The sequence below is a fragment of the Rhinichthys klamathensis genome, unplaced genomic scaffold (genome assembly GCF_029890125.1).
Source record: "Rhinichthys klamathensis goyatoka isolate OS25496 unplaced genomic scaffold, OSU_Roscu_1.1 h1tg000407l_1, whole genome shotgun sequence".
NCBI classification, from domain to species: Eukaryota; Metazoa; Chordata; class Actinopteri; order Cypriniformes; family Leuciscidae; genus Rhinichthys; species Rhinichthys klamathensis.
Window position 1 is genome coordinate 754,950 of NW_026606908.1, and position 18,765 is coordinate 773,714.

Sequence of the window (18,765 nt, forward strand, 5' to 3'; positions counted from 1 at the left end):
AGTTAAAGACCCAAGTTTTCCCCTTCACTATCTAACAATAGATAGATAGACAGAGAGACAGATAGATAGAGAGATGGATAGAGACAATTATATAGACAGACAGATAGACAAGCAGTCAGTCAGACAGACAGACAAAATCTTCATAAAGTTAATCTTTGTTACAGTAAAAAAAAAAAAAAAGTAATTAACTTATAAAACAATCTACATATTTCAATTAAATGTTATACATTTATATATTAAAATATAGTAAAATAAGTAGAAGAGGTCCACCTCCTTCCCGATGGGCATCCCACTGCCCAGACCAGCCGTAAGACCAATGACTTTAGCCACAAATGCTTTGAGTGTCAGATACTCCTTTAAAACCACACCTCTGAGGATGGTCTTGAGTTCAGGGATCCCAGAGCCTGAGGGACAGATAAAAGAGAGAGCGTGAAATTAATCTATAAAAACACAAACATCATTTTACACAGAGTGTAGATCCTGTCACAGCGATTATTAAAGATGAAAAAGATTGCTGTATATCCTCAAGTCTGATGTGGGGCACATGAGAAAGCTGTCAAAACAATTGTGGCGTAGAGAGGCGAGAGAAAGCAAGAGAAAACGAGACCATGATGATCACATTTTGGAAAGCGGGTAGGAAGATTTGATGTATTGTGGATGGTTGAGAAGGATTGAGGACAAAAAATAGACAAAGATTGAATATAAAGTACAATAGCCAAAAACAGATGACAGAACAGAGAAGGAAGGCCTCATGGATTTGTGACATTGTGAACAGAGATGTAAATAGAAGTGTGGAATAGGTAAAGGACAGAGACAAAAGGAAAGAATATAGGGAAATAAAAGCAAACCTATAGCTTGTGGAGCGACCAGATGACAGAAAAGGGACGCAAACACGATGAGGATGATGGGATATGAGACCCAGGCCAGATACTGCAGAGCCACATTCCCTTTCAGCTCTCCATACATCCACTTATATGCTGTGAGAGAGGGGAAAGAGAGAGAGGTAGAAGAAAAGTTCTAGGACACTTTTTATTTGATCAGGTCCCACTATAAGTGGGGAAGGAAAGAAGTTTAATATTGGGGGAAAAAAAATGTTTTTTTAAATATATTTTTCCAATATTTGTTAACTGATTAACAGGGTTACAAGTACAACAGAGAGATGTCATTTAATTCAATTAGCATCTCAGTTAAAAGACTTAAAGACTTGCATTACTAACTATTATCCTTTTAAAGCCTACTGTATCATATTTAATACACACATTTCTAAGGCCTAAATTATCAACATGATCAAAAACAATCTTCTACTGTACATGCCTTCTTCTGTCTTCTGAATGAGAGTTTATACTTTTTTTTAGCAAGTAAAAAGCCATTTAATATACAGTAGTTGTAAAACGATTCACCTACAAGTCATGTTACACGTCTTTTTGCTGTGAAATCTTTACTGATTTTCATAAAGTAAACATATATTTTATATTGTTAGCGATATTTTAAGATGAATACTTACTGGACTAAAGCGCTTACTTGATCATCCATTAATCAATTTTAGAAAACTCATGTAAAATGCGAGTATCAAATATGACACATCAAGGTTTTGAGGAACATTTATTTGTTCATCTCTCAACCATCATTGCGTTACATTTTATGTCTTCATCTTACAACTGGTGTTTATATGCATTTTATGTAAGCGGTCTGCTATACTGTTATAAAGACCTCATTCATCTTACATTTTGGCTATATTAATATCAGCAACTGCTCCAATTTCATTCGGTATTTTTGGTCAGTTTGGGCCTCTGAATAAAATTGAGCTGTATTTTTCTCCATATTCTCCTATATCATACTAAATGCACCATAAAAGTATGATAACATATGCAAACTTTTTTACTAAATTTTTTTTTATTAAGATTTTGTCTAAAGGTTCAATAAACTGTTCTATTTCTTAGAATGTGACTTATTCCAACTATTCAGGAAATGTGGACTATTATTTCATATGTCAGGCTTTACAGGGTTAATTATTTAATTTCCTTCAAACATATGGTAACATTTGATGCCTGTAAATATAGGTATAAGCCTGTAATGGGGTATTCATAATGCAAATTGTCACCTAAGATCTTTTGCAAACAACATTTGCAGTATAATAGTATTATAGGCAAGTATTATAAGTATTATAGTACAGTATTATAAGACATGATAACATATGGCACGACAAATTAAAGTGGGTATTGATTCAATTTAATGGATTATACTTCAATGAATTTGTTTTTGTTTTTACTGTTAGGGTACAAATATGCACCCTTTAGGAATAATTAAGGCACCTTTGTACGAGTACTTCCCCAGTGACAAGGTGTTGCACCATTAAAGATAAAAAAATTTTTTACACTTTTCTGACAGATTTTATATACTGTAATACTTATTATAATGTTTAATTTGTATAACCAATTCAGATTTTTCTTATTATTTCTGATTATTGAGCGCATGCCATGATTATGTCTATTACAGTATAAGTCACTGTGAATTGCGAACGTTACCTTTATTTCATTTTGGCACGTCAATTGCCAAGAGAATTATCCTTAACTGATGGAACTCTGTGTCTGTTCCCATAATCAGTAATTGGCTCTCTGAGGTGTTGTCCTCCCTTCAGCTCCAAAAATTCGTTTTTCTTAGAATTGGCGGTCTTGCGAAATCAGAGATGCCAAAACAAGGGTCCTTGGGCCAAAGTTGGCCAGTCATGACTTTTGATTTTGGACCGTATTGCCATTTCACAAGGTCCTTGAACACTTATCCAAGGGCGAATGTGTGGTTTATATCCTCTATTGTGTTTATACTTCATTTGATTGTTATGTGGTGTCATAGTGTATCATTGAAGTGTAACTTTCAAAACGCTTTGTATTGTTAGTGTCGGTAGTCTATGTAAATGAGCAATGTTTACTCGTTCTCCGTGTTACCTGGACAGAGAAATTCACGTTTATTTATCAGCAAAAGACCGCCGGATTATGCAATACGTCATACATAAACATTTACATATACATACATATCTGAGAATACACACTTTTTTTGGGTTGGTAAGATTTTTTATGCTAAGCAAGGGTGCATGTATTTGATTCCAAATACAGTAAACATTTTGTGAAATATTTATATTGTGAAATATTATTAAGATTTAAAACAACTTTATAATGTAATTAATTACGGTGTTGGCAAAGTTGAATTTTCAGCATCATTACTCCAGTCTTCAGTCACATGATCCTTCAGAAATCAGTCTAATATGCTGATTTGGTGCTCAAGAAACATTTCTTATTATTATCAAAGTTGAAAACAGTTGTGCTGTTAATATTTTTGCTGGAAAAAAATGTGAGATACATTTTTTTCAGGATTCTTTGATAAATAGAAAGTTAAAAAAAGAAGCATTTATTTGAAATACAAATATTATATTACATTATATAGCACCGAAATATAAATAATGGTCCAAACACGAGTTTGATTGCTCTCCCCTCCCACCACCTCCGCTGGATTGTGTTCACACTGTATTGTTTGATTCCGAACCGAGATACGTATGCATCAACAAAGTAGGAGCTGTTTGGTTTGATAGGTAAAGGCGACGCAGCTTAAGGCTTTAAAATGAATACTGAGGTTACTCACCTCACTTTTACATATTGGTTTTGAACCTTTGGTTTCGTTTTCAAAGCATCAGCACATTACAGCATTTGCGTCTATCTGCCACAAATGTACTGCAAATGTTCTTAAAGCTGCAGTTAATAAAGAGGACTGCATGCGTCTAGCGGAAGAACATTGTAGCCGGAGCTACTTCTCTCTGTTTATGTCTATGACGAGTAACGCAGGTACTGGGCTACTCTGCAGTGGTTCGACCCGAACCAGTCTAAAATAGTCTGAAAATAAACACTTATAGGTGTATACTGTAGTGATTCAGGATAAGACAAAAACACGTTTTAGAAAATGGATTCATGATGTACTCGCTTATTATATACATTTTGTACATTTTGAAACACAAAAAAAGTTACGGACTGCAGCTTTAAGGCGGCGGGAGTCCATTTCTGCTAAAAACGAGCACAAATGAGATAATCATTCTCTCTGCTTGCAGTGCATCAGTCACACTTGTCAGGAAAGTGAGAGAGTCAGAGAACACAGAAAAACACAGTTCTATTGAATCATACGGTATCAATAGCGGTTCACTTCCCCGATTTAGTACAAGTGCATTCAAATCAGCAGCGAACCGTATCGGAGTTCACATGAACTGTACCCCAGACCACCCTTTTTAGGTAGATTCGGGCACGGTTGGTGGGTCCGCACCAAAAGTGCTAGTGTAAAAGCACCCTAAGTGTCACCAAAAAGGCATATAGTGTGATATACCTTGTAAGCTCTTGGCACTGGCATAGTCCATGCTCCAGCTAACCAGAGCCATAGTGAGACCCAAAAGAACCAAGAAGATCCAGTCCTCCCCCAGCTTTGTCACCATGTACCTCTGGATACGGCCCAGACAGTCTGCAAAGCAAACACATTCTAATGGCTATTCACACTGGATATTTTATCTGCACTTTAGAACAGTGCATGTAATTTTTAGGTAATCAGAATGAGTTTTTTTTTTTGTCACTCACCCTGGCATTTGGAATAAGGGCGTGGCTTCTTTATAGAGGAGGAGGGGCTTAAACCTGATGTCATGGGCCCCACATCCAGGCTGGCATGATGTGCTCGGCCATGGCCTCTCCTGGTTGCCTTGGCATTGCCGGCATGCCTCTTCCGTTGCCTTTCAGTCAACAGACGTGTGGCCTCCCGTCTGGCAACATTACCCAGCTGCTCCCGGTATTCCCCGTACAGCTGAAAAGACAGAATGCGGTTTTCTACCAAGAACAGAAATCACAACATGACACTTACATTGATCAGCAAAGTGAAGAAAATCAATGGAGGTCAAACCTGCTGTTACTGCAGTGAAAAAGCAAAACTGATCATATAGATATTGCAATTCAGTAGTGAAAAATCCTTTGATGTTACACAGAAGTCCTGATTGCACATAACTTTCATGAGTGCTCATTGGTTCAGTGTGATTGTGTGCATGTGAATACTTGTAGAAGTAGGAATGTGAAGTGAATCAATGTAAGTGTGTGTGGTGGTGAGTTACAGTCATTTGTATGTGTCAGACAGAAATAGTCAGGCTGTCGAACAGGGCAGAATGGAAAAAGAGCTCCCCCGAGATACTCTCGCACATACAGTGCACCGACACACACAAGATTCACCCCGAAAATGTTGCCCTCAAACTGTACAACTATATTGCACGAACAAAAAAAATGCCAAACACCCCAGAAGAAAGAAAGCACAGATTCAAGTCGGCATGGACCAGAAATTGCTTCCAATTTTTCTTCCCTAATGTGATGTATATCCGAGTGGCTTATTGAACGAGAAAATAAAATAAAGTAGTGCGAGACTTGATTTTGTCCATCGGAAATTGACTGGAACATTGAAAGTGGGCGTTGCAAACTAAATGGAGGCCATATAACAAATAATAATTATCAATTCTGATTTCATTGCGACTACATAAGTATACAAATGCACAAATATCGAGCTGTCCATCAGGATAGACCACACTCCGGCTATTGGCCAGTAAAGGAGGAAGTGATCCACGAAGACATTCTTCTCCTTCCTTCCATTACACCCAATACACACGCCTACATACACACATTCTGGAGCAGCACAGACCCCACATGGTGCGAGACTGAAGGGATCAGATTCAGCCTCCTCATGCACACTCAAAAACAAGAAATGCTCAATATAAATGTACGACTCAAGATATTCAGTGTATTTGTATTTGATATATTTAGTTCAATATGTAAAATGTGATAAATAAATATATAAATGAATAAAAGCATGTTAGAATTAAATTAATGGCATTATGAATGGCCAACAAATATTTGGGGGATTTAACTTATTTTTAAAATCTCAATAGCTTTATCAGTCAATGAAACAATTATTTCATCATTAAGACATGATAGATAAAGTTACATGTAAAATACAGTGTTCTTTATTACTTAAAATGTTATCCAAAATGTAACAATTTTGTAACTTTCACTAACAATTGACTGCGATTTAAACAAAATAATCAATTCATTAACAATTATTATATAGTAAACCAGTAATCAGTATCAGACAATAAATGTTAATGGCAACTAAGGTATGAAGATATAATTAAATAATGAGGAAAGTACATTAAATAATGATCTGTTAAGTGTGTGTGTATATATATATATATACACACACACACACACAATATTTACAAATATACTGTATATTTGTGCTTTCGCCAAATATTGTCTACAAATATATGTAAGCATATATATAATCTTAACTATTATGATTATTAATATATTCACTAAAGTTAATGTCATCTTAATAATTAATAAGTAAATACTGAAAGTAATACTAATTAGGGTAACACTTTATTTTTAAGTGACAGTAGTTACACGTTCCTACATGTACTTACTCTAGTAAAAACAGAAACCAAACCCTAACCACAACTCATGTAAGTACATGTATATAATTAATATTACTCAGTACTTATTTAAGTAAAGTACAATGTTACTATGTCCCCTTACAATAAAGTCTAACCCTAATTAGTAAGGGTTATGAAATAAATCAAAGTGAACAAGAATGCAGAATTTTATCAAATGCATCTATTATAGAGAGTCAGAGACTAATGCAAACCCACCTCTTGTGTAGCTGCAGTCTTGAACATACTGTATAGAGATTTGACATTCTTCCACAGAGCATCTCACACTATCCAGCAGCATTTATACACTACACTTGAACATGCGCACACGCACACACACACACACACACACACACACGAGCAACCGATGATTTAACTAAAACCCGGAGTGAAAAAACCTGACAGAATAAGAAGTACACTGAATAAAATATTTTACAAACTTTGTCTTTTAATTCCTTTCTCATCTATTACATTACTGTGATAAGATACTAGAGTTTGCGTCAGATATAGAGAAGACCCAAGGCTGACTCTATCATTGACTCTTCAATTTTCCAAAAAGTCAGTACACTGATACAGGATGACAGCGTGAGAGAGACTGTTCCGGAACAGAAAAACATTTACTTTAGGACAACATATTCTCCCTCGCTCTCTTTCTCTCTCCAACACCTGTTTTCCTCATTCCTCTAACCGATTTTCACAGTGAAGGCATAACTTTACAACCGTGGCCTAAAACTCATTGGGCCTGACGAAACGCACAGATCAGATGATGTCTTCGCCAAACAACTGAAATTAATAAAATGATTCTTTAAAACAATTTGAATTTGACCATATAATATATAGGAGGCACAAAAAAAAAAAATCAAGAGAGAGTAAGAAAGACAAGAAGACTGAGTAGAGAGAGTGAAAGTTGCTAACAGACGTAAGCATTGAAGGACATAGTGACTTTGAGAGTTAATTAAAACACAGTTATGCTGGTCAGTGTGTGTATAAGCGTGTGTGTAAGTATAATAATATAATCTGACCCATTCACTGACAGACTGATCAGGAGATCAAGACACACTCATATCTTTCTCTAAATAACAATTAACATAGTCACAGATTTATGTTTCTGCCGGAGGGAGCCCGCACTTCATCCATTCGTCTTTCGATATTCACACTTACAAATACCATTCCACATAGACCAGACCTTTACAATCACATATAAAAAAAAGAAAATTTGGAAACTTTCAAGTGGAAATACATTACCAACCAAATACAGCAAAATACTCGGAAGCACGCAAAGAGCGATCCCTTAATAATCACTAAAGAGCTGTCACTCATCTCAGTTAATCTCACAAAGTTCCGTTATGATCAATAAAGTTGTCTGCACTGAACAATAAATCTCTTACTAACATCGTATCTACACTTCGTTTGTTAATGAAAGGATTTGCGAGTGTGTGGAAATCGGCACTGGAAAAAACTGGATTCGGACTAAATAAACACCTCTGATTGGCCATTGCATTCAAGAGATAAACAAACATGTCTGTGATTGGCTACATTGCTCACCGCTGCAAAAACACGTTGTAAACAGAAACATTTGCAATCTCCAAAGAACAAGCAAAAATACAAACTGGAGCGTTTGCCAAATCATTTTTGCCAATATGATATTATTACAGTCTCAAATTAGGGAACTCTTGCTTTCATAAGGGTGATTAGCAATCAATTTTTTTGATTGGTTAAAATGAATGGAGAATATCTCGTGTCTTTCCGTGGGTGTTCAGCCATTCCAGCCACACACGGGATCGGCACCTATGCACACACATTTTAACTTAATAATATCACATATTATTGGTATATTAACATAATTAGTGTTGAATGTTGATATATTTAAATTTGGTATTAGTAGTTGACATAATGAGCAAATTAACAGCAAATTAACTTATATTTTGATACCTATTGCTGTTTTTATTTATTTATTTGTTTAAGCAGTAATTTTAACTGAAACCACCAAGAAAAAAGAAAAGAAAAAGGAATTAAATTCTGTGAGACTACTAGAATATAGATTAACCTTCATCCCAAGTTTCCATTAAGAAATTTTGAAATGGAACACTGTACAGTATTTGGTAAGTAGTAACCAAAATGTTTAAGCTGAGAAAAAAGAAGAAATATAATAATGTTTAACCTCACCAGAATCTGATCATAATTCAGAACAGTCTCAAAAGTGTTGATGGGCTCCCTTATCATCTTGCTCTTTTATTCTCTGTCAGTCGGTTCCTATCTTCATTTTCTTTCGCCTGCTATGTACCTCGGTTCCTCCTTTCCTTCTCCTTTTCACCTTCACAAAATATTCAAATATTAGTAACTGTATCTGCCTTATAGGAGGTGTCCTGTAGGTTAACACATAAGTAAACCACACTACCCATAATGCAGAGCACTTGTGGTTGACAGTGGGCTGTCAGCAGCTATTAATTCACAGGGCTGTGATTTCCTAATCCTGTCTGGCGGTCAGATGAAGTCCCCTGCAGGTATCTGGACGTGCAAGCGTTTTCTGCATCATTTCATTCATTGTCGTCTGTGCTTAAGTTGAATTCAGTTAAACCTGCATTAATGGTGTTGATTGATGTGTGCGGTTTTATGCTGCTCATCAGCTTTGTGACGTAAAGTGACATCTCTAACGTTTCCTTTCACCTCTGCACTTTCCTTTCATTAACATGGACTACTTGAATCTAACCGGACGATTTCAGATTAAAGCAACTTCGAGGAGTGCAAAAGTATTCGCCAATTCACCTGGAAACAAATTCATGAACTGGATTCAGATTATAAGTGCTTTTGATTAAGAAATAATGACTAAAACTTGCCAGGTTATCAGCCAAGGTTACTGGCATTGAATCAGAAAGATATTAGAAGAAAACACTGCACAGAAGTGCATATTAGGATTTGTCCTAGAGCCCGACCGATATGGCGATGCCGATACCAATATTAGGGAGTAAAAAAAAGCCTGATACCGATATATCGGCCGATATTATTTATGTGTATATTATAATACAATAGCAATATTATTTATGTGTATTATAATACAGTATACCAGTCAAAAGTTTGGACACTTTCCTATTGGTGTGTACAAACTTTTGATGGGTACTTTACACAGTAGCTATAAACAGAATAAATATATTTTATAAACACGTTTTGCAATGATCCCTCAAATGTGGTGATCAAACACTTGTGTGACACAGATATGTAATGGAGGCAGGGGGAATGATAGAATGAGAATTATACAGTTGAGCTGTAACCAAACTAGTTTGCATTGCATGTTATATTATATTATAAATACTGTTACATAATCTTCACTAACAACTTTGTCTTTTAATTTAGTCATAACTTGTATCAATAAATATATAAAAAGTGTCACTGACAAAACCTTATTATCTTCTATTTTTAGTCTTAATTCCTCTAATCTCTACCAGTGGAGGAAGAACTCAGATCTTTTTACTAAAGTAAAATTAATAATATCATAATGAAAACATTTTTAATTACATATGTACAGTACTTTTATACTATTTTAAATAATTAGTAAGCAAAATGTACTAAACGTGACACTAGGCTACTCTTAATGCAAAATGGCCCTATTTAAAGTGTTATAATTATATCAATTATTGAAATATTGCTTGATGTTGTAACGTAGCGTTATCAGGCAGAATGAGCTTTAACACGGTGTCTACACCGGACGCGGCCGTTATTGCTCGCGTCGCAACAGCTGTTTACTCTAGACAAAGCAGAATCAGTTTACTGTCGGAGATTTGTCGCTCACGCCACGCATTTTAATCAATGTTTCATCAACCAATTGCCTGGATTTAATAAATAAGAAGTAAATATAGCAGACCATATAATCAGGACTTCTCAGCTGTGCGCTTGCAATAGTCACAAGCTCACACAATACGTGACAGAGGCTGGTAGCAGAGAAATCAATTCTGTGAATTACACTGCGCAAATCACAAGTAGGCTACTACCCACCGGATGAAGAAGGGTTGGCTCTCAGTCTCCACAGGCTACATAAAATATTCATTTTATTTTATTTTTCGTGTTCGCATTTATGAGGAAAAAACAATGCTACGGACGCGACAGTTCAGCACTACGGACGTGAGCGCTCTGAAACCGGCACTAAAATATGCTTTGAAACTTTCACATACACATCAAACAGAAAGCACAAAACCTTTCATTTCAAAGTGAATTTCGTTTTGTATTAATTGTATCTTAATTTTAATCAATGTTTCATCAACCAATTACCTGTATTTAATAAATAAGAATGGTCGGGCTCTAATTTGTCCTTAAAATAATCAGCTTTCGGTAATCCATTTTATTACCTTGGACAAATAGAAATGATGAAGTAACGTATTCAGACACATTTATTCTGTGTTTTTTGTAAAGCAGACAGTGCTGTGCAAGTTTTTTTAAGACCGGCTTATCAACAATTTACCCACCCTTAAAACAGCACACAAAAAGAGTGGACCAGACTTTGTGTCGATGGTCAAAAATCAGGCTACGCAAGACTTTGTAATGCTGAACAGATTCATTAGATGATAGACATTTAAATGAGAAGCTTTTATACATGCGTATTTTCACACAGCAATTATCAATAAGTACATGAAGTTATTAAAAAGTTCCACAAAGAAAAACAGTTGGTTTACAAACTTGCTTGGATTTAGATATTGCAGAATTCTGTAGTCTGCAATTTTCAGAACCTCAGGAATATGCTAATTCATCATCAAAACATTATTATTATTTGCATTTCTGCCCAATAACTAAGTAAAAGTTCAAACACAACAACCCTTTTATCTCCAGCACACCTCCTCCGCTCTCCCCATTTCACTTTCAGTCTGTTCATTTCTGTCATTCAGCAGTCAGACTCCCAGAGGCCTCTGTGCTAAAGAAGGGTCATCAGCAGCTGTATGACCTGGAAGTGAAATCACTTAACTGGGACCATTAAAAACAACACGTAGTGCTGTTAACATTAGTATGAGCAAACACTGCTGTAAACGAATACACCGATCATCTAAGAGCATTCACACGCATTGGTTTTCCCAACATAGTGGAAACTTTCCATTGACTTCTTTCTTTTACACCAAGCAAATGATATTTTCCATCCTCCAACTCTAAACCTGACCCTCATAGAAAGTGTTCGGTACGGATCCCCTAAAGGGCCTTGGTGAAAAAAAATGAAATGGGTGGAAAATTGTTTCAATGCGTTTGCGTTCTCTCGCTAAACTTTTGCGTTTACTTTTGTGATGGAAATGAGGTGGGAGGAAAAGCTATATTTCAGTACTTTCTCAAGCAAAGCAAAGTTTCTCAGGGAAACGCAATAGTTTTGCGAGAGAACACAAATGTTTTGAGAGAGAATGTGACACTGTTGCAAGCGAACACAGTATCTCAGGGAAAAACAGTAGTTTTGAAATATAGCTCCTCCCACTTTATATCAAACACAAAAGGTGAACGCAAAAGCAAATCATTTTTCCTTCCATCTCATATTTTTTTCCCATCACAATTTTTCCCTTAGTGGCTGCGTAGTTCTGAATTAAATTAAATGAAAAGGATTGTTTGCTCAAAATGTAAAAATCTGTCATTTACACACCCCTCATTTTGTTCAAAACCCGTACGAGTGATGTTCTTCTGTGGAGCACATAAAAAGATCATTTGAAAAGTGTTTTTGTCCATATAATGAAAGTCAGTGGGATCCCAATGTCTTTTCTGTTCCACAGAAGAAAGCCACAAAGGTTTGGATGTACAGAACGATAGAATTTTAATTTTGGGTGAACTATCCCTTCATTCCCTAACTAAAGGGATAGTTACCCCCCCACACAAATTATGTGTGTGTTGAATGTTTATATGTGAATAAAATCCTAAATTCAATCTGTTAATCATATAAAGCAAATCGTGTCTTTTCTTTTTTTTGTCTATACAGTGTTTGGTTACCAACATTCTTCAAAATATCTGCATGAGAAAGAAAGTCATACAGTTCTGGGAATGGCATGAGGGTGAGTAAATGATAACAGGATATTATTTTATACGTGAATCATCCCTTCAAGTTGGCAAAATCTGACTGCACACACACTTGTAATGTCTTGGGAGGAAAAAAATACTCTGTCAGCAGCAACATGGTAACAGCATATTAAATCTGATTATACAGAGGTAAACATTCACATAAAGCCTATGAATAGGGCTACTGATCGAGTTTTTCTCTGACTGGATCATTTTCCCTACAGGAATCTCCTGCGTGCGCGAGACGGACAGAAATGGGACGACAGGGGCAGTAATGCGTTTATGCGTAAAGTTTACAGAGGTTAAAAAAAGCTCTCGGCTCTGGCGTTCTTTCCATATTGTGCAGCAGAAGAGGAAAATCGATGTGGGAACTCGTGAATGAGAGAAGAGAGGAAGACAGGTGGAGAAAAGGAAGGTTGAGGGGAGGTTGTGTGTGGGAACTTAATGACTTGTTACAGTGCAAAACTGACAGCTAAAGAATTGACGCTCTTTCGCCCCCCTCGTCTCGCTTTCTCACACACCACATTTACGACTATTCTCTCGCGCTTGCTTTTGACACTTGACCTTGCGAGTTCAATCGATTTCCTTTTACTTTAATACAATCTTTAGGCCTTCCTAATAAGCTGTCCAATGGAACCAAACTCTAACAAATAGCTTAATGCACCTGACCAGCTGACCATACGTTCCTCTTGGCCGTATAGCAGCCACCGAGAGCAGCCCAACAGAGAGGGCAAGGCGTATATTTAACCTGCATGCTCAGGTTTCTGCTAGCATATAGTAGCAGAGATGTACTGCGTAGGTTAGCACGAATATGCACAAATCACGAGGTTTGGTCCACACATCTGCTTAGTTAAGCAATTCTACGAATCCTCAGGGGCATTCGAGATATTTTACAGAATCTTTAGAAACATGAGACCTTCTACACCCCGAATGACCGGCAGAGATCCAGTAAACAGATTTTGGACAGAAAATGTTCCAACTGGAAGCTGCGTAAAGCAATCATAAAATGACAGAGGAGCATTAAAAAAGCAAAAAGGTGGAAAGTAGAACACACAAGCATGGTTCTCTGCCAATAAACATCTGACAAGGAAGCACAAATCCACAGTATTGACACTAATGGAAGTTTACGAGACAGATTGCCTTTAATCAGCAGGGTGTTGACACAGGTTACGACAATTCTCATACCTATTCATGAGTTGTGCTAGAACAGCCCAGTGAGCTCCATGTGTGTCGCCACTAAGAATAGAATGGAAAATCAATTAAAGCCGAGGCTAGTGAAGTGAAAGACTTTGAGACCCATTATTTAAAGAGTCGTATTTTGGGCAGACAAGCGTTTCTAGGTTAGAACAGACCCGACTGACCACGACAAACCTCAGCAAGCCACCCACCAACAGCAAGACAGCGAAACGCCTCGGCGCAAAGCAACAAAACAACGGGAGAGAGAAAGAGGCACAGAAAGACAGTGACTGACCAGGGTTTGCTGGTATCTCAGAGCTTTCCTTTGCGACGCATCGGCAGCCATCGACACGCTCGCACTGAGCCAAAAATAAACACACAGTCTCACAGTCCTGTGTTACAGCATATGAAACACATACACTCACCGACTCTTACCCGTTTATTCAGTTACACACACCACCCCACTCAAAGCGCGAGATACACACGCTGTCTCACTCTTATGTTACAGTACCCGCAACACACACATGCAAGAAAAATGCTGAGACGTGTGATTCTTCAATTAGATACACTGGAACACTAACGCACACCATCCACAAACGGTCAGAGAGTCGGCCTACCTGTAAAACACTACACCAACAACACATCACAAACAAACTTACAAAACTTTATGGTGGTAACCATAGTTTCTATCCAATACTTGGTATCAGTAAATTTGGTATAAGCTAGAACTGCAATCAGGGAAACTAGTAACACAAAGTCAGTAATCTCAATCATTTTGAGCTATGAGTTTCCATAACTTTTCCCATTCTAGAGTACGGGATAAGGAGGATTTTAAAAAGAAAATGTTTTAGAGATTGCAATCACTTCAAAAAACTTCAGAGTCGAGCATTATTTGAAATCAGTCTGAAATTTCCATGAAGTTTTAATATTTTTTCTTTTTAAAACAGAACGGATTAGGAGAAACAATATGGTAATTTACATGACTTTTCTGTGACCTTTTAAGATTGTATTAATTTAATTATAAATTCCTCGATATTTCCAAAACCATGGGAAACCTAAACCTAAAATGTATTCTTAAAATGCACTAAAAATGGATTAATGTTTTGCTTTGGATAACTGTATATACAATTATCTGAATGACAGAAAGCTTTTTAAAGTTTCAATGATTTTATTAATAGATTTTATACATTTTTTGTTACTTTTCAAGTGCTGTAAACCACACTTTTGAAATTCCCTGATATTTCCAGGTTTTGCAGTCTTGGAAAACCTAAAAATCCTAGGGAATTTTTTTTTCACAATGTTAATAACTCGCAACTCTGGTATTTGACCATATTAAATTCTTGTTAGGGAACCAATTCTATCTACACAAACACATTCTGTAATCAATAGGAAACATATAATCCAAACCCTAGAATAAACACATATAGGAAATAGATTAAGGAGGATCGATCAAAGACGGCAAGAGGATAAACGGATAAAAATCACTATAAAGATGGATGGGTGAATGAGTAACATCAGCGAGAAAAAAAAGACTCAAACAGAGAGCTGGTGAAGAGAGCGAACGAAACAGATGAGTGCAAATAAGCGTAGTTGTGTTAAATAGATAATCATGCAAGTCCAGATCTGCTTGTCTTTTCTTAGCCGCGGCACACAGCTAATCGCACACCCCATCTCACATTAGCGCCATCCCCGCTCTCAGCCGTTACTAGCAGCAACATGCCTCCCCATTCATCTTCCGGCCTGAACCCCTCCCAACTGGATTTCCGTTTTGCTTCTACCTCTTCTTGTTTTCGCTCCTTCTGGCGAGCACGGGTGTTTTTTTGACAGGACACCACCCTCTCAGGGGCACCCGTGTAACACGATGAGTGAGTATGCGTTTTGGAAGGCGGTAGAGGGAGGCAACGTGACTCAATTCAACAGCATTTAATTCAACAGCGAGGAAACTCGGAAGCCCCGCACAGACTTAAAATACAACACACTCTTGGTGTGATTCAACCACGACTCTGATTAACAGGCTGATGAATGTCAACTCTCTGCCAAGTCCCTCGCCATTCTGCATGGCTTCTAGAGACCGAAAGCTTTACAGACATTTCCCTAGGGCAGGGGTTCCCAAACTTTTATTTCAGCCAAACCCTTTAGACATAAAATATTTATTATATATATATTGAATATTTAAGGACACATTTGCATGTTAATGGTTCTCTCTAATCTTGGTTAATGGTCACATGACATGCAAGTAAACAAAACATTCAATCTGTTTTAGTAAGCTTTTTACTTTGATTGCTTTTATTATAAAATGATGTATGGGCTGTATGTATATATGGCATATGTCATGTGTTGTAGAGTTTAAACCAAACGAACAAACTAGGAATGCTACAAACAGGCTTTAATGATAAACACTGGAGTACACCGGAACACAAAAGTAAACGGTAACCGTCAAAGAACTAAACTAGAGTATGGGTGTGTTTGAAGGGTGCTTCGGGTCTGGGACGCCATTTGTAGGGGGCGTTCCAAATGAAAGTGAACAACTGAATCGCTTCATGAAGGGCCCTTCCACAAGTCCGTTAGCGAAGGGAACATGCGATGGTCACCTCAAGGAAGTAATTTAATCGTTTATGGTCATGTGACCCAGGGTGACAAGTCCTCGCAATTCATTTTAAATCTAGATATGGCGGGAGAGTTGGGAGTATAAACAGAATAATTCAGGTTGTTTTGTTGTGATATATCACAAACATTTTCATCGTGCATTTCATATTAAGTTTAAAAATGTTTCATAGGTAAGAAATGTGTTTAATGCGTTATGTGTTTTATGCTTAACTTATAAAGTTAAGAGCAGATCGGGAACACATACATTAAGCACATTTTTTAAAAGTTCATTATAAATGTACATTTATTTGTATCATATTAACAGCAAGCAATAGGATATTCCAGTTGTTGCTGCCTAGCTTTGTCGTGGTCACATTCAATGTGAAGGTAATGAGCAAATTACGTGGTCTTTCATTGCTCCCTTTGCCAAGTGTGTGCCAAACGGACATTGTGCCCTACTCCCTCCAAAGTCTCAAGTCTTCGAAGGGCAGAGTGAGTGAGTAGGGCATAGGGATGCTTACTTCCGATAGGAATTTGCCCTATATATGCAGGGGATAATCAGGAACTAAATAAGATACAGCTGATGATAATCACAGAAACAGGGATATAATCAGAAACCAAGGAAACCGAAACTAAACACAGCAGGGGAACGGGAACTAAAGAAAACAGAACAGAATATACCATAACAATATTATTATTAGTATTATTTTAACTGTAATTATAAAAATGGAACTTAATGAACTGTATAAATATATTACAGTTGTAAATTACAATTGTATTGTAAAATAACAAAAAAGAATATTTGACAATTATTTTATTTTACACTGCAAGTGACAATACTAATATTCATGACTTAAATTCGTCACTTTCCAACGTTCGAATCTAAAAGCTTTTATTTTGGGGGAATCCTGGTGAAATGCTGTAAACTTATAGTCAAGTCAAGTCACCTTCATTTATATAGTGCTTTTTTAAATACAGATTGTTTCAAAGCAGCTTTACAGTGATAATAGGAAATGAATGCAACAAAGATTGAGAAGAAACTCATTGTCTATAGCTTAAGTTTTTAATTGATTAATTTCCATTGTGAAAATCATTAGTTATTAACTTAGGGGCCGCTTACACAACACCGTTTTCAACTGAAAACAGAAAACTTTAAATGCGTTCTTCAAAGTTTAATGCGCAAACTTTAACACCGTTATCATCGTTATCATCTCTGTGGAAACTTCAAAAACATGAGTCTATCCACAGAAATGTATAAATAAAGTGAACCCAAAATTCATGTTGAACTCACTGCGAGAAAAATAATTTTTTAAAGGTTTAGTTTTTAACAATTAAGATGATCTTGTTATACTTTTGATCTAGCTTTATAATGTATTATATTATATTATATCATACTAGTAAGAGTGCAATATCGAAATCATTGTCATGCAGTGTTTGTTTACCCTTGTGGCTTATGTAAAAAAATATATATAATCATTTCCCTTTTTTTCTTGTCACATGACTTATATTATTTGTCACCTGCTTTTGAGTGTGTCTGATTAAGGTGATCAACTGTTTTCTATAAAGAGCTGTTTTTATTCCACATTGGTATTGTGCCTGATAAAGACCTGATGGTCGAAACGTTGCGTGATTAATAAATTTTGTTGGAGCTGCCATTATCTTGTGCTTAATACTTCACGCTTCTTTTTTACGTTATTGTTATTTTGTTGTCCTGCACCTGAGCCAAATTAGGGTGTTTGGGATGTGCACAGCTTTTTTGTATTTTTGATGCCAAAGCAACATTTCTAATTTTTATTTAGTTTAATTTGGTGAACTAAAATGACTAAACCTGAAATAAAAGTGACTAACAACTAAAATAAACTAAATAAATGACAAAACACATCAAAATTACTAACACTTTAACTAAAATTTAAATGAAAAAGTATAATACAAAAATAAAAACTAATTTAAAATACTATAATAGTATTTCAATGATACTAAAACACTGCACATATGTAACAGTGCCGCTCTTCACCCTGAAACACACACACAAACAGACTATATTTAATTAATTAAAAGCACAATCTTTGGTTTGATAATAAAACTAAGCTATATTGCGATTTCAGTTTTAATTCAATCAATTGTGCGGACACATTTACGGATTCTAATTTTGCATTTGGTTTAATTATTAGCTGTTCATCAACTCACAAACCCCCATTTATGAATCCCTGCCCTAGGGGGACGTCCGGGTGAATCTGACTAAATGACCACAAAAAAAAAAAAGTGCCACAAAACCAAGCCTGGATTCATATACAACCCTTTATGCCTTCAAGTGAATCTGAAATGCATTGTGTAGGTTTTCACTTTTTATATGACAACTGCATCTCCAAACTGATATACCTGGAAAAAGAGCTAAATAAAGCTTAAGAACAAAGTGATTAAAATAATCCTCCGCACATTACATACCATCTGATCCCGGCGGCAAAGACTTCATGGAGTCACGCTAACAGGTCGGGTGGGTA

The 18,765-nt window shown here is 36.4% G+C and overlaps 1 protein-coding gene across 6 annotated transcripts in view; it reads right to left on the reverse strand.

Moving 5' to 3' along the window:
- The window catches only part of clcn1b (chloride channel, voltage-sensitive 1b), a 31,593-nt gene extending 17,464 nt beyond the window's left edge, over positions 1-14,129 (reverse strand). For 4 of the 6 annotated variants that reach the window (XM_056234841.1, XM_056234839.1, XM_056234842.1 and 1 more), the window contains exons 1-5: positions 8,657-8,737; positions 4,608-4,827; positions 4,363-4,494; positions 849-977; positions 271-404 (exon numbers count right to left, since the gene is read on the reverse strand). In XM_056234841.1, coding sequence (XP_056090816.1) covers positions 271-404; positions 849-977; positions 4,363-4,494; positions 4,608-4,827; positions 8,657-8,713 — 672 coding nt within the window. In that variant the 5' untranslated portion in view covers positions 8,714-8,737. Of the gene's footprint in view, positions 1-270; positions 405-848; positions 978-4,362; positions 4,495-4,607; positions 4,828-8,656; positions 8,738-13,973 lie in introns of those variants that run through there. The other 2 variants (XM_056234845.1, XM_056234844.1) reach the window with 1 other exon arrangement.
- Between the last annotated feature and the right edge of the window lie 4,636 nt (positions 14,130-18,765).